Source organism: Sapajus apella, unplaced genomic scaffold, assembly GCF_009761245.1.
Source record: "Sapajus apella isolate SASKATOON/1434 unplaced genomic scaffold, GSC_monkey_1.0 scaffold63, whole genome shotgun sequence".
In the NCBI taxonomy this organism is placed as follows: domain Eukaryota; kingdom Metazoa; phylum Chordata; class Mammalia; order Primates; family Cebidae; genus Sapajus; species Sapajus apella.
Window position 1 is genome coordinate 11232840 of NW_022437003.1, and position 16903 is coordinate 11249742.

Below are 16903 nucleotides of genomic sequence, written 5' to 3' on the forward strand. Positions count from 1 at the left end.
TTGTTTCTACTGGGCAGCAGAAACTGGGAAAAGGCTGGGACCCAGCTTGTCTCTTTCTCCCAGACACTACAGCTCTGCAGGGCCCTGTATGTTAGATAAGCGCTATGGCCCTGGAAAGCCAGAATTAAGGGGTATAGCACCGAACATAAGCTGCCAGGAGGAGAGAGAGCCCCTTTTCTGCCCTACTCCTGGAGAAGTGAGTGCTGTACCTCATTGCCTGCTGCAGGCTCAAGACACTGAAGCAGGGAATGCCCCGCCCTGGATATGGAGATCTTCCAAGGATGGCTAAGCTGTGTTAAAGCACTAAGGATTCCAGCAAAAGTGGAACTGCATTCCTCAGCTGACTAAGCTGGCTTCCCGGTCTTCCTCTCTTGAAAGAATGGCAACCAAGGCTAACCCTTGGACTGAACGAATGAGGGGAAGCTAACCCTCCCCTGAGAGATGGAACCAGTGACAGACAGGAAGCCTGCAAGAAGAAAGATAGTGGGATGGGGGCTTGGAAATGGTGAACTTGAATATTAAAGGGAATGTGGCCTCATTTTGTATCCCAGCCATAAGGGGCATCCTACCGGTTTCTCATGTATGGTTGACTCCCTCTAAGCAGGGATGGGACTTGCTGGTCCTCCTAAGCCCAAAGCCACACACTCTGCCCAGCTTAGGATAGAGACTGTTAATAAGGGCTCAGCCCCTCCTCCCCTTCCTTATTCTCTTCCCTACCATGGACTCCAGGTAAAAATGAACTCAGAGGAAGAGTAGGCTTTTTCCTCTTGGGCTCCATTCATGTTTTGGGAGCACAAGGCAAAGACAAATTAGGACAGTCACAACACGCCATTCTCGTGAGGTGCAACTAACTCAGCTACCCCAGCAATCACACTAAAGCCCCACCTGAGCTCACATCCCTTCCCTAGATAGGCTGCTATCTATCAGCAGACAGATAAGGCCTACTACAGGCAGACTAATGTTGTTCAAACAGGAAGCATTTGGAAAAATTACAAACTTGACCCGGGTGAATTCCAGTTTCTAATCTGATATAATCTCTTGAAAGAAGAAGATGCTTAATAAAAAACGTAACATACTTTCCTAGGTTCAACCCATAGGAACATCCTTAAGGACTTCAAGATTTACCCCTAAAACTCCCTCTAGTCCTAAAGGTCCTTTCTATACCAAATAGAAACTGTCATCCTCCTGATGAATATATTTCTAGGTCAGAGTGACTTTTTTTTTTTTTTTTTTTAAGACAGAGTTTTGCCCTTCTTGCTGTCTGGAGTGCAATGGTACAATCTCAGCTCACCGTAACCGCTGCCTCCTGGGTTCAGGCGATTCTCCTGCCTCAGCTTCCTGAAAGGCTGGGATCACAGGCATGTGCTACCGTGCCTGCCTAATTTTGTATTTTTAGTAGAGACAGGGTTTCTCCACATTGGTCAGGCTGGCCAGAGTGACCTCTATTAAGGTACCCCTTAAAGTTACTTTTAGAAACAAATTTTAAAAGTCAACCTATGTTTGGTTCTTAGAAAACAGGATGTAAAATATAGTAATGATAACGTAGTATAAAATCTTAAAAAAAAAAAAAAAAAAAAAAGGACATTTCCCTATGGCTAAAGGAAAACAGCCAGCATGTTTTGTGGTTTCAAATGTCAGCGGCCCACTTTTATCCGAGGTCAGGCACACACTTCTGCACCCGCCACAGACTCGAGCAGCCCGCTCTGCGCAGCTGGGCACACCAGCGGGAGGTGTGGTAGATGGAACTGGGATCTTTCGGTTCTTTTCCATTCCTGAGGCAAAATGGAAGCAGGGGTTATTATCCCTGAACAGAAAAGTTTTCCAAAAGTTGCAAATGAGGCAAAAAGAATTCAGCTTGGCCTTTCAGTTTCACTCTGAAGCACTGTTAAACAGGCCCACCTAAGAATCACTGAATATAAACATTTGTGAGACTTTATATTCCTATAGACTCAGGGCCCAGATAGGTTAATCTGTAGGTTTCTCCCAGGCAGAGCTACAAAATATTTCTGTCCAGGAGAAAATTTAATCTCACACTGCCCTATAGGACAATCACCAATTTTCCTCCCCTGCAGAGAGAAGGACTTTAAAGTACAAAACATGTGTCAAAAGATTAAATGCAAATGGTCTCGCAGAAGCAACAAAATGTCCTCGGTGGACTTTACGTGAGTACTAAGATAGGCTCTGAAGGCACCCTAGAAGGGGTGCCCCAAAAGGGAAGAGGACAGGGTGGCTTTCTCCAAAATTTTGCCCGACACCTAATTTGACACAGACATACAAGTATAGGACTTCTGGGTACTTCACATTTGGCCGCAGGTGAGGCGATGGGTAAGAATGACTTACTTGAACTTGGCCGGGCCATTTTCAGGCAAATCCAGTTTCGTGTGGAGGCTGAAGGCTGAAGGCCACAATACAGCTGGGAAATCAACAGACTTGGGACAATCTGGAGAGGTCGCATCAGGATTTGTTTGTAGTTCTAATGCTTGAGGTAGGCTTTAGAAAAATCACAAAAACAAATATTATAGAAACAATCAGCAAATTTTTTAGATATAGAAATATTTATAAATATATATTTTTTCTATATTATAAAAACACATTGTGTATATTATACACACATGCCACACATACATGAACAACCTTTAAAAAAATCTTTAGTAACAGATCATCCTCTAAACTGGCTGTTTTCCATCTGTGTACTCAAATGCTCCCAGGATGTGCAGAGGTACCTTGGAGCAGTGCTTCTCAAAGTGTGTTCCCTAGACCAGCAGCATCAGCATCACCTGAAATCTTGTTAGAAATGCAACCTCTGGTTCCACCCCAGACCTGCTGAATCAGAAACGCTGAGGGTGGACCCCATCATCTATTTCCAGGCGCTTCTAGTAACTACTTAAGTTTGAGGATCATTAAAATGCACGTAAAAGGGTTAGATATGAGAATTCATTTGAAAACTTGCTGCTTTTCAAAAGGTATGTGGCCAGGCGCAGTGGCCCACACCTGTAATCCCAGCATTTTGGGAGGCTGAGGTGGGTGGATCACCTGAGGTCAGGAGTTTGAAACCAGCCTGACCAACATGGTGAAACCCTATCTCTGTTAAATACAAAAAAATTAGCTGGGAGTGGTGGTGCCATGCCCGTAATACCAGCTACTTGGGAAGCTGAAGCAGGAGAATCGCTTGAACCCAGGAGGCAAAGGTTGCAGTCAGCCAAGATTGTACCATTGAACTCCAGTCTGGCCAACAAGAACAAAAGCTCCGTCTCAAAAAAAAAAAAAAAGAAAAAAAAGGTATGAAAACCACCACTACTTTCTGAACTTGTGGTCAAAGTACAGTTTCTTTCTTGTATTTCGGAAAGGACCTTGCTCTGTCACCCAGGCTGGAGTGCAGTGGTGCACAGTGGTGTGATCACGGCCCACTACTGATGACTTCCTGGGCTCCAGCAATCCTCCCATCCCAGCCTCCCCAGTAGCTGTGACTACAGGCACGTGCCACCATGCCCGGTTAATTTTTGTAGTTTTGGTAGGGCCACGGTTTCACCATGTTGGCCAGGCTGGTCTTGATCTCCTGAGCTCAAGCCATCTACCTACCCAGCCCTCCCAAAGTGCTGGGATTACAAGCACGAGCCACTGCGCCAGGCTCAAAGTACTGTTTCTATGAGAATGTAATTTCTAACTGAGAACTAAACTCTGAAGGGAAGAAGTGTATTGTGACAATAGTATTAAGATGACATTGTGTCAAAGGAACTTGTAGATCTTAAGGCACATTCAGTAAATCTTTGTCTATATCTGAGGAATTTTATAAAAGGAAAACAAACACAGAGAAAGACAACATTTGGATCAATGACACTGATAACTGGCAGAGCTGACTTCCATCTAGTGAGCCAAATGGCTGGCAGAATTGAGGATTAAAGAACCGTGGATAGTGGCTAGGCGCAGTGGCTCATGCCAGTAATCTCAGCACTTTGGGAGACTGAGGCGGGTGGATCACTTGAGGTCAAGAGTTCAAGACCAGCCTGGTCAACATGGCGAAACCCCCCTCTCTATTAAAAATACAAAAATCAGCCAGGCATGGTGGTGAATGCCTGTAATCCCAGCCACTTGGCAGGCTGAGGCAGTAGAATTGCTTCAACTGGGAGGTGGAGGTTGCAGTGAGCTGAGATCACACCATTGCACTCCAGCCTGGGTGAGAGAGCGAGACTCCGTCTCAAAGGAAAGAAAGAGGAAGGGGAAGGGGCAGGGGAAGGGGAAGGGTCGATCTGTGGATATGAAAAACACATTTCTCAAATGATATAATCCCTCTGGAGAACAAACTATCAAAATTACAAACATTTTCTCTCTGACCCAGCAATCCCAAGTCTGGAAATTTTGTTCACAGTTAGGCTTGCACACATACAAAATGATGTATCTACAGATAGTAGGTAAGACCATGTGGTTAACAGCAAAAGACTAGAAACAACCTCAGTGTCCAACTGTCAGAGATGAGGTCAATAAACAATGGCACATTCACAATATGCAATATGTCTGCTATAAAAGAGAATGTACATATATTTCTACTTATATGACGTTCTGGAATAAACAAAACTATGAGGGCAGGAAATGTAACAGTGGTTGGCAGAATGGGGAGGAGTGAATAAAAAGGGACATGTGGGCTGGGCACAGTGGCTCATGCCTATAATCCCAGCACTTTGGGAGGCCAAGGCGGGCAGATCACCTGAGGTCAGGAGTTCAAGACCAGTCTGACCAATATGATGAAACCCTGTCTCTACTAAAAATACAAAAATTAGTCAGGCATGGTGGTAGGCACCTGTAATTCCAGCTACTCGGGACGCTAAGGCTGGAGAATCACCTGAACCTGGGAGGTGGAGGTTGCAGTGAGCCAAGATCGTGACGTTACACTCCTGCCAGGGAAACAAAAGTAAAACTTCCTCTCAAAAATAAAAATCAAAGGTGGGGGAGGGGAAGCCATGCAGGATTTTGTGTGTGTGTGTGTGTGTGTGTGTGTGTGTGTGTGTGTGTGTGAAGCAATAGTATTGTCCTTTAACTTGATTATGGTGGTGGTTACATGATCATATCTTTCAAAACTCATAGAACTCAACATTAACAAAGGGTTAATTTTACTATAGGACACATACTATACTTAGAAATAATTAGTATGGAGCTTCAGTTTTACAAGATGAAATGAGTTGAGGGGACTAGTTGTACAACAATGTGAATGTACTGAACAATACCCTTAATAATGGTTACAATGCTCGATTTTGTTACATGTGTTTTACAATTATATTTTGTAAGACAAAGGCAAGGGGATAGAATATACTTTAACTTACTTGCATTGCTTTAAAAAACAAAACAGAATTCACAAGAAGTTAGTACAAAGAATGGAGTGTAGGGTGGGAAACGCTGTGTAAGGAGACTAGAGCTGAGCAAGGATTTTCAATACATGTATTTACATATTGTTTGGACTGTCAGTGCCTTCCAGGCCAAGGAACACACTTGTACTCAAACAAGTTGCAAGAGAGAGAGCACGCCATGGAGAACTGCAGCACCCGCTAGGAACCAGGAATGGATTTATTAGAGGATTTGGGTTTGGGTTAGGCCATGTTGGGGAGAGGTTCCTGGAACCTGGATTGGATGTTCTGGATTGGATGCTGTAACGGATCTTATCTAAAAGGTGGAAGGAATGAAGTGAGGCTAAAGCTGTGAGTGGCTGAGAAGCCACAGTCCCTCATGGTAGCAGCATGGGAGGATGTTTGGTCATTTTTGTGGCTTCAACAATGTTCCTGTTTCTGTCCTGATTCAGACATGATTCAGAGTGGCCTTGTTCTCGTCCCGACCCATTGTGGTGACACAGTGGCCCTGATATCAGTGCTCTGTGACATGGTTTTTATGTTCAACAGAACACCAAGGCCTATCGGATAGCGCCAGGCCCAAGACTAGAAGCAAACCAAATGTCCATGAATTTACAAATGGGTAAACAAATTGTGGTTTATCCATACCATGAAGACTCTTCAGCAATAAGAAAATCAAAGTGCTAATATATTCAACAGCATGAATAAATCTTTAAAAGTGTTATGCAGGCTGGGTGCTGTGGCTCACGCCTGCAATCCCAGAACTTTAGGAGGCTGAGGCGAGTGGATCACAAGGTCAGGAGTTCAAGGCCAGCCTGATCAACATGGTGAAAGCCCATCTCTACTAAAAATACAAAAATTAGCCAGGTGTGATGGTGAGTGCCTGTAATCCCAGGTACTTAGGAGACTGAGGCAGGAGAATCACTTGAACCCAGGAGGCAGAGGTTGCAGTGAGCAGAGATTGTGACACAGCACTCCAGCCTGGGCAACAGAGCAAGACTCCATCTCAAAAAAAAATAAAAATTTGTTAAGTGCTATGCAATAAAAACTTCATATTAGAAAACCTGGCAGCTACCACCTTAACCAAGTGATCGCAGTTAACATCACCAGTAATAAGACAGGCAACTCCACCTACCTCCTGATATGATGCAATGAGAAGGGCAAGGCACCACCTGTGTGGCATTCATGACTGCAATGTAGTTATGAGAAAACGCCAAACTCAAGCTGAGGGGCATTCTACACGCTCTACAGCAAAACTGGCTAATAGTCTTCAGAAAAGTATCAAAGTTCTGAAAGATAAGAACTGGAGAACTGCCCCAGGTCCTAATGAGACATGACAAGTAAATGCTATGTGGGATCCTGGGTTGGATTCAAGACCTGAAAGGGGACATTAGTGGGACAACTGGCAAAATTTGAATGAAGCCTAAAAATCAGTTTCTAGCACTGTATAAGTGAATGTCGCCGTATAGTACTTGTCCTGGTTTAGATCATTGTACTCTAGTTAGGTAAGATGCGAACATTAGAGGGAATTGGGTAAATGGTATATGAGAACTCTGTGCACTATTTTTGCAATATTTCTGTAAGCCTAAAATTATTTCAAAATAAAATTGCTTAACAACAACAACAAAAGGGCCAGCCATGATGGTTCACACCTGTAATCCTAGGACTTTGGGAGGCTGAGGCAGGAGGATCATTTGAGCCCAGGAGTTTGAGACCAGCCTGCGCAACGAAGTGAGACTCCCATCTCTACAAAAAAGAAGCTGGGCATGGCAGTGCATGCCTGTAATCCCAGGTACTTAGGAGGCTGAGGTAGGAGAATGACTTGAGCCCAGAAGGTTGAGGCTGCAGTGAGCCATGACTGTACCACTGTACTCTGCCTGGGTGAGTAAGATCCTCTCAAAGACAGGAGAGAAGGCCAGAGTGAAAGTGAGAGTGAGGGAGAACGAGAGAAAGAGAAAAAGAAAGAAACAGAGGGAGAAAGGGGGAGAGGGAAAGAGAGAGAGAAGCATTGTGCTAAGTCAAAGAAGCCAGAGACAAAAGGCTACGTAGTTTTTGAGACCATTTGTAAGACAGTTTGAAAAGGCAAAACTGCTGGCACAGAAATCATATCAGTGGTTTCCAGAGATGGGGTAAGAGAAATGAAGGGGAGCAGGGAAACTTTTAGAGCAATGGAAAGTTCTATTATCTTTATTTTTGTGACTTTTTTCAACATTCATAGAACTATATAATAAAAATTGTGAATTTTATAGTGTGTAAGGAGTAATATGATAAACCTCACCTACAGATAAGCAAGTCAACACATTTTCAATGTATCCTGTCTCTTCTGCAATCAAAAAGACTGCACAAAAAGATTGGCATACTGAAAAAGAGAAGAGGTTACAGAAACATGGTGTAGTGTTTCCAGAAAACCTCAGAGGACAAGGCTGTCTGGCTGCCTAAAGTCACTTCTGCAGGGAAGGAAGGCAGACTGGCTGCTAGGGGAAGTGGACAGACTCATGGGCCTGAGCAGGCACTCTGGTGAGCAGCTCGCAGACTCAGTGAAAATGGTGACATCTAACCAACGTAAATATCACCCCAGTGCTTGATTTAAAGAAAGCTTGAGGAAAATGGTTTGCCATGATCTTTAACTAGCATGGGCATGATAAGCTTTTGACAAACTTCAATGTACCTGGAAAACTCAGTAAGGAACAAATGAGGTGTTACTACAGTTCGTGGGTTTTTTGTTAAAATCTGAAAAAACTTAAACATATACAAAAATAAACAGTATGGTATAGGAAACCCTTATATTCTCATCACCCAGCTTCAATAATTGGTGCATGAAGCTTAAAAATATTGTTATAGGGCCGGGCGCGGTGGCTCAAGCCTGTAATCCCAGCACTTTGGGAAGCCGAGGCGGGTGGATCACGAGGTCAAGAGATCGAGACCATCCTGGTCAACATGGTGAAACCCCGTCTCTACTAAAAATACAAAAAATTAGCTGGGCATGGTGGTGCGTGCCTGTAATCCCAGCTACTCAGGAGGCTGAGGCAGGAGAATTGCCTGAACCCAGGAGGCGGAGGTTGCGGTGAGCTGAGATCGCGCCATTGCACTCCAGCCTGGGTAACGAGCGAAACTCCGTCTCAAAAAAAAAAAAAATATTGTTATAGATGACAATTATTAAACTTGCATGTATTGAAAATTATAAAGATTAAAACTCTGAATTCTGCCTAACTGGAACTAAAAGCTTCTTACATGTTGTGTGAAGTTACTTAGGCTCTCACCTTGAGCTTAATACGTATCTTTAGTTATTTCTCCCAAAGATGAATATGGTTGTCTCCACTGTTGCTTTCTGATAGCTTTGACTCTGGAGACACCAATATAATCCAGACTTCTAGTTTGAGACAAAAATGTATTTTTTTCTTCTGTAGGTTTTTACATGTTAGAAAACATTCCTACTTACTGTAAAATAATTTTTAAAAAACACTGAATAAACTGTCATACTTTTTCTTAGGCATGAAGGTAGAATTATAAAAGTCATTAAGAATTTAAAAGAAATTAAGAACAATGTCACCTGGAATTATTCCTAAGATCGTAAATGTTCACAACCTAAGACTATTTTCTTAGTCTTTATTTGCTACTACAAAATATTTTAAGACTAAAAGTGTAAATACAACTTAGTATTTGCTATTAAATAGGCTTTTAAGATACTACTACAAAGTCTTCATTGAAAACATCCTCTGTGCTGACATGTATCTGCTTTTCTAGGGGGTCAGGGCAGGCAGTGGTTCTAGTTTCCACAAGGTTACAACCCTGTTCAAATTTAGAAGCAATGTCAGAAGGATGACAGGACACCACTGTGAGAGTCAGAGGACAGAGGACTCAGGTTATCCAGCCCAGAAGCCTCAGGGGTGAAAGCTACCCTTGGTGAAGACTCCTGCCTTAATTTTATCTTCCAGGTGGGAAAAGAGGCCTTGGAGGAGGAAATAAACTCATTGAACAGTCATTGGGAGTTTTCTGGGTGCTAGGCAGGTTCTTATAAACTGACACTAATCTAAGCAATGTCAGTTAATGATGCTTTTTTCATGAAATCTGAAACTCACCTAACACATTTTTTTTAAGCCTACATGTTCTCTGTGAAAAGAGGAGGGGGGTTACAGTACCAATTCTGAAAGACAGAAGTAAAAGATTATATCAGGAATTTGAGGGAAAAAAATTTACAGAAAATCCAGGACCTGACAGCTTCACTGAGAACCTCAATTCTACAAAATATCTAAAGAAGAGCTAATACCAATCCTTTTCAAACCCTTCTAAAAAACTAAAGTGGAGGAAATACTTCTAAACTCATTTTAGGAGGCCAGTATTACCCTGATACCAAAGCCAGACAAGGATGCTACAGGAAGAAAAACTACAGACCAATATCTCTGATGAACACAGATGCAAAAATCCTCAACAAAATACTAACAACCTGAATTCACTGGCACATTAAAAGGATTATTCATCATGATTGAGATTTATCCCTGGAATACAAAGATGGCTCAACATAAATAAAAAGGATTATTCATCATGACTGAGATTTATCCCTGGAATACAAAGATGGCTCAACATAAATAAATCAATAAATGAGATATATCATATTAACAAAATGAAAGACAAAAACTGTATGATCATCTCAATAGACGTTGTAAAAGCATGTGACAAAATTCAATATCCTTTCATAAAAACTCTCAATAAAACAAGTATAGAAAGAATACTGAGACACAATAAAACCAAATATGATAAACCCTCAGCTAAACTGTACTCAACAGTAAACAGTTGAATGCTTTTCCTCTGAGATTAGGAACAAGACAATGATGCCCACTCTCACAATGTCTATTCAGGGTAGTGGTATATGTCCTAGACAGAGCAATTATGCAAGGAATGGAAGTAAGAGTCATCCAAATAGGAAGGGAAGCATTCTTCTAGATATAAATTTTCTATAACAAGATCTATATATAATATAGATATGTATATAAAATATAGATATGTAATATCTTTGTATATAAGATATACAGAGAAACATTTAGGGATATATAAAATATATATGTAATATATAGAGACATATATAAGATATGTGAGATTTCTATATATAAGATCATGTTATATAAGATCATGTTAAAGAAAAGAACTTTCAGCCCAGAATTTCATATCCAGCCAAACTAAGCTTCATAAGTGAAGGAGATATAAAATCCTTTATGAACAAGCAATTACTCAGAGATTTCATCACCACCAGGCCTGCTTTACAAGAGCTCCTGAAAGAAGCACTAAACGTAGAAAGGAACAACCAGTACCAGCCACTCAAAAAATGTACCAAATGGTAAAGAGCACCAACACAATGAAGAAACTGCATCAATGAACAGTTGATGCAAAACAGCTAGCTAGCATCAAAATGGCAGGATCAAATTCACACATAACAATATTAACCCTAAATGTAAATGGGCTAAATGCCCCAATCAAAAAACACAGACTGGCAAATTGGATAAAAAGTCAAAACCCATCAGTGTACTGTATCCAGGAAACCCATCTCACATGCAAGGACACACAAAGGCTCAAAATAAAGGGATGGAGGAAGATTTACCAAGCAAATGGAGAACAATAAAAGTAGGAGTTGCAATCCTAGTCTCTGATAAAATAGACTTTAAACCAACAAAGATCAAAAGAGACAAAGAAGGACATTACATAATGGTAAAAGGATCAATGCAACAAGAAGAGCTAACAATCCTAAATATATACGCACCCGGTACAGGAACACCCGGATACATAAAGTAAGTTCTTAATGACTTTACCAAGAGACTTAGACTCCCACACAATAATAGTGGTAGACTTTAACACCCCACTGTCAATATTAGACAGATCAACAAGACAGAAAATTGACAAGGATATCCAGGACTTGAACTCAGACCTGGACCAAGCAAACCTAATAGACATTTACAGAACTCTCCACCCCAAATCCACAGAATATACATTCTTCTCAGCACCACATCACACCTACTCTAAAATTGACCACATAATTGGCAGGATATCACTCCTCAGCAAATGCAAAAAAACGGAAATCCTAACAAACAAGTCTCTCAGACCACAGTGCAATCAAGTTAGAACTCAGAATTCAGAAACTAAATCAGAACCACACAGCTTCACGGAAACTGAACAACTTGCTCTTGAATGTTGACTGGATAAACAATGAAATGAAGGCAGAAATAAAGATGTTCTTTGAAACCAACAAGAACGAAGACACAACATACCAGAATCTCTGGGACATAGTTAAAGCAGTGTCTACAGGAAAATTTATGGCAATAAATGCCCACATGAGAAGCAAGAAAAGATCTAAAATCGACGCTCTATCATCAAAAATGAAAGAGCTAGAGGAGCAAGATCAAAAAAACTCAAAACCTAGCAGAAGACAAGAAATAACTAAGATCAGAGCAGAACTGCAGGACATAGAGACATGAAAAACCCTTCCAAAAATAAACACAGGAGCTGGTTTTTCGAAAAGATCAACAAAATAGACAGACCAGTAGCCAGATTAATAATAAAGAGAGAATAACCAAATTGATGCAATAAAAAACGATAAAGGGGATATCACCACAGATTCCACAGAAATACAAACCATCATCAGAGATTATTACAAACAACTCTATGCACCACAAAAACTATTAAACCTGGAAGAAATGGATAAATTTCTGGACACTTGCATCCTCCCAAGCCTAAACCAGGAAGAAGTCAAAACCCTAAAGAGACATATAACAAGGGCAGAAGTTGAGGCAGCAATTAATAGCCTACCAATCAAAAAAAGCCCAGGTCCCGATGGGTTCACAACCGAATTCTACCAGACATACAAAAAGGAGCTGGTACCATTCCTTCTGAAACTATTCCAAACAATCCAAAAAGAGGGAATTCTTCCCAAATCATTTTATGAGACCAACATCATCCTAATACCAAAACCTGGCAGAGACTCAGCAAGAAAAGAAAACTTTAGGCCAATATCCATGATGAACATAGATGCAAAAATCTTCAATAAAATACTGGCAAGCCGATTGCAACAGCACATCAAAAAGCTTATCCACCATGATCAAGTAGGATTCATCCCAGGGATGCAAGGCTGGTTCAACATATGCAAGTCTATAAACGTAATTCACCACATAAACAGAACCAAAGACAAAAACCACATGATTATCTCAATTGATGCAGAGAAGGCCTTTGACAAAATTCAACAGCCCTTTATGCTAAAAACCCTCAATAACCTAGGTATTGATGAAACTTATCTCAAAATAATAAAAGCTATTTACAACAAACCAACAGCCAACATCATACTGAATGGGCAAAAACTGGAAGCATTCCCTTTGAAATCTGGCACTAGACAAGGATGCCGTCTCTCACCACTCCTATTCAATATAGTATTGGAAGTTCTAGCCAGAGCAGTCAGCCAAGAAAAAGAAATAAAGGGTATTCAATTAGGAAAGGAGGAAGTCAAATTGTCTCTATTTGAAGATGACATGATTGTATATTTAGAAGACCCCCTTGTCTCAGCCCAAAATCTCCTGAAACTGATAAGCAACTTCAGCAAAGTCTCAGGATACAAAATCAATGTGCAAAAATCACAAGCATTCCTATACACCAATAACAGACTTAAAGACAGCCAAATCAAGAACGAACTGCCATTCACAATTGCTACAAAGAGAATAAAACACCTAGGAATACAACTAACAAGGAACGTAAAGGACCTCTTCAAGGAGAACTACAAACCACCGCTCAAAGAAATAAGGGAGGACACAAACAGATGGAGAAATATTCCATGCTCATGGTTAGGAACAATCAATATCATGAAAACGGCCATACTGCCCAAAGTAATTTACAGATTCAACGCTATCCCATCAAGCTATTTCATAGAACTGGAAAAAAAACACCTTAAACTTCATCTGGAACCAAAAGAAAGCCTGCATAGCCAAGTCAATTCTAAGCAAAAAGAACAAAGCAGGAGGCATCACACTACCTGACTTCTAACTATACAAGACATACATTAGGCCAACAAATGTATGAAAAAATGCTCATCATCACTGGTCATTAGAAAAATGCAAATCAAAACTACATTGAGGTACCATCTCACATCAGTTAGAATAGCGATCATTAAAAAATCTGGAGACAACAGATCCTGGAGAGGATGTGGAGAAACAGGAACACTTTTACACTGTTGGTGGGAGTGTAAATTAGTTCCACCATTGTGGAAGACAGTGTGGCGATTCCTCAAAGACCTAGAAATAGAAATTCCATTTGACCCAGCAATCCCATTACTGGGTATATATCCAAAGGGTTATAAATTGTTCTATTATAAGGACTCATGCACACGCATGTTCATCGTGGCACTGTTTACAATAGCAAAGACTTGGAACCAACCCAAATGCTCATCGATGATAGACTGGACAGGGAAAATGTGGCACATATACATCACGGGATACTATGCAGCCATCAAAAATGATGAGTTCGTGTCCTTTGTAGGGGCATGGATGAACCTGGAAACCATCATTCTCAGCAAACTGACACAAGAGCAGAAAATCAAACACCACATGTTCTCACTCATAGGTGGGTGTTGAACAATGAGAATACATGGACACAGGGAGGGGAGCATCACACACTGGGGTCTGTGGGGGGGGGAATAAGGGGAAGAACAGTGGGGGTTGGGGAGTTATGGAGTGATAACATGGGGAGAAATACCAGATATAGGTGATGGGGAGGAAGGCAGCAAACCACACCGCCATATGTGTACCTATACAACAATCTTACATGGTCTTCACATGTACCCCAAAACCTAAAATGCAATAATAAAAATACAAATGGGATTGCATCAAACTAAAAAGCCTCTGCATAGCAAAGAAAATAATTAACAGAGTGAAGAGACAACTCGTAAACTGGGAGAAAATATTTGCAAAGCATACATCTGATAAGGGGCTCATATATAAAATATATATAAATATATAAGAAGCTCAAAAAACTCAATAGCAAAAACAAAAAATAAACAAACAAAAAGACACATAACCCAATTAAAAAATGGACAAATGACCTGAACAGGTATTTCTCAAAAGACATATGAATGGTCAACAAATATATGAAAAATGCTCAACATCTCTAATCACCAGGGAAATTCAAATTAAATTACACTGAGCTATCACCTTATGCTTGTTAGAATGGCTATTATAAAAAAGATGAAAGATAAAAAGTGTTGTCCGGAATGTGAAGAAAAGGGAACCCTGTCGCACTGTTGGTGGGAATGTAAATTAGTACAGTCATTTTCAAAAGCAGTCTGGAGGCTCCTCAAAAACCTAAAAATAGAATTACCATATGATCCAGAAATTCTACTTCTGGGTATATATACAAACGAACTGAAATCAGTATGTTGTAGAGATATCAGCACTCCTGTGTTCTTTTCAGCACTAGTCACAATAACCAAAATATAGAAGCAAGTAAGTATCCATCAACTGAGGACTGGATAAAGAAAATGTGGCATATATATATACAATGGAATTCTACAGTCTTAAAAGAAAAGGCAATTCTGTCATTTGCAACGACATGGATGAACCTGGAGGACCATTAGGCCATGTAAAATAAGCCAGACACAGAAGGACAAAGAGAATATGATCTCACTTATATACTTGGGAGTCTAAAAAAGTTGAACTCATAGAAGCAGAGAAGAATGATGGTTATCAAGGTCCTGGGGGAGAACAGATGGGGAAGGGAGGCATGTTGGTCAAAGGATACAAAGTTTTAGTTAGACAAGAGGAATAAGTTTTAGTGATCTACTACACAGCATGGTGACCAAGGTTGATGATGTATATTTCCAAGAGAGTAGATTTTCACCACAAAAAATAAGTAAGTGGGGTGATGGATATGTCAATTAGCTTGATTTAATCTTTCTACAATGTATATGTGTATCAAAACATCACACTGTACCATATAAATATACAAATTATTTGTCAATAAAAAAAAGTGGCAACAGAAAAAAATACATGGTAAGTATAATGCAATGAACTGCAAAAAGTTGTACAGGCTCCCAATAAATACTTTTGAACGCCTATGAGCTAAAAACATGCAATAAACCAGTCCCAGGTGTCTCCACTAGGGAGCCCCATTCCCTGCCGTTGCGTCACTACCTTCCTCAAGGTCCTCTTCAGCCTCCTATTTGTTCAAACTCAGCCTCTGACCCAGTTCATCACTTTCTCGGGCTTCCGGGAGCCTCTCTCTCCAGGTTTTCCTCGTTCCCCCTTCCGGCCCTGCCCGTCTGGATCTCCCATCTTTCCAGAGCGCCAGACTGCATGCCACCTCTCCGCCCCCTGTATCCCATAGGCAGCTTCCACTCCACGGGGGCAAACCTGAGCTACAGAGCCGTGCTCAAGCCGCCTCTTCCCGAAGCACAGAGGCACCACCCTCCCGGCTGCTATTCGGGCTCAGGGACTAGGCCCTAAGCCTTCCCATCTCGCACGCCCCAAAGCCGAGCTGTTCAACAGATCCTGACGGCTCCACCTTCAAACTACGTCCGGAATCCGACCCCTCTCCACGCCCACTGCCTCCACCCCGGCCACCTTCCCCTGTCATCCTGGCTGCTGCAGTGAGCAGGACGAGCTTTCCAAACGGAAGGCTCTCTTTGGAGCCCTCGCGGGGCTCCCAGGCACAGCGGCCTCCCAGGCCCACCTGCTCGGGTGGGATTACTTTACAACTCCGTTTCCTGCCGGCTCCCTAATCTCCAGACGCAACGGCCCCCACGCCGAGCTCGAAAGGCCCTGCATGTGCTGCCGCCGACGCCTCACCTGGGGCAGCCAGCACACCCGAAGACCGTTTCCCGCGCCTCGACCCCCGCGGTGCCTCCCTCCCGGCCTTCCGCGCCCACCCACCATCCCCCACATCCCTTCCTCCAACTGCGCCCCAATCACCGGCCCGGGACCGGGGGAGCGGGGAGGGGGGAGCAGCTGGGCCGCGCATGCGCAGCTCGGACTGGCACCGCCTGGGGAGCTGGCTGGAGACTCTGGGCAGTGCGCGCAGCCCCGAGGGAGCGGTGCTGTGTCGGGACCCCGGAGCCCGAAGCGGGGAGGCCGCAGGGGCAGAGACGTACCTGCTGGAGGCGGGCGCGGCGGCGCGGGAACTGGGGAGGAGGTGGCGGGGCAGAGTGGCTCAGCGTCCTGCTCGGCTACAGCGGCCCCTACCGGAGGCCCTGGCGCGGTCCCACTCCGGAGCGGAGGGGCGATGCCCTCGTCTTCCTTATAACTGAAGGATGGTCTCTCTGTTTTTCTTTATTTGGGGTGGGAGGAGGCGCAGTGACTTGCTTGGTCTTTGACAGCTTCCAAGGTTCATTCCACTGCCCAAATATGTAGTGAGTTACTACCGGCTTTGATTCTTCCTTCAGGAAACAGCTGGAGCACAAGTTCAGAACAGGTGATTCTAAGTGTTGATGTTATTTTCCCTGAAACGATTTCAAATGAAGGTGAGTTGGTTCCCAGGCTAGCCCACCTAACCTCGAACGCAAAGACGAGTGCACTCTGACTGCTGAGCTGAGAGCCTTCCGTAGC

At 42.5% G+C, this 16903-nt stretch overlaps 1 protein-coding gene across 6 annotated transcripts in view; it reads right to left on the reverse strand.

The window, feature by feature from the left end:
* The window catches only part of SIRT5 (sirtuin 5), a 74479-nt gene that overhangs the window by 26577 nt on the left and 30999 nt on the right, over window positions 1-16903 (reverse strand). Inside the window, exons 1-2 of one of the 6 annotated variants that reach the window (XM_032247673.1) lie at window positions 16450-16551; window positions 2341-2490 (exon numbers count right to left, since the gene is read on the reverse strand). In XM_032247673.1, the coding sequence (XP_032103564.1) occupies window positions 2341-2455 (115 nt within the window). In that variant the 5' untranslated portion in view covers window positions 2456-2490; window positions 16450-16551. Of the gene's footprint in view, window positions 1-2340; window positions 2491-7614; window positions 8139-16031; window positions 16292-16449; window positions 16552-16903 lie in introns of those variants that run through there. The other 5 variants (XM_032247674.1, XM_032247677.1, XM_032247672.1 and 2 more) reach the window with 5 other exon arrangements.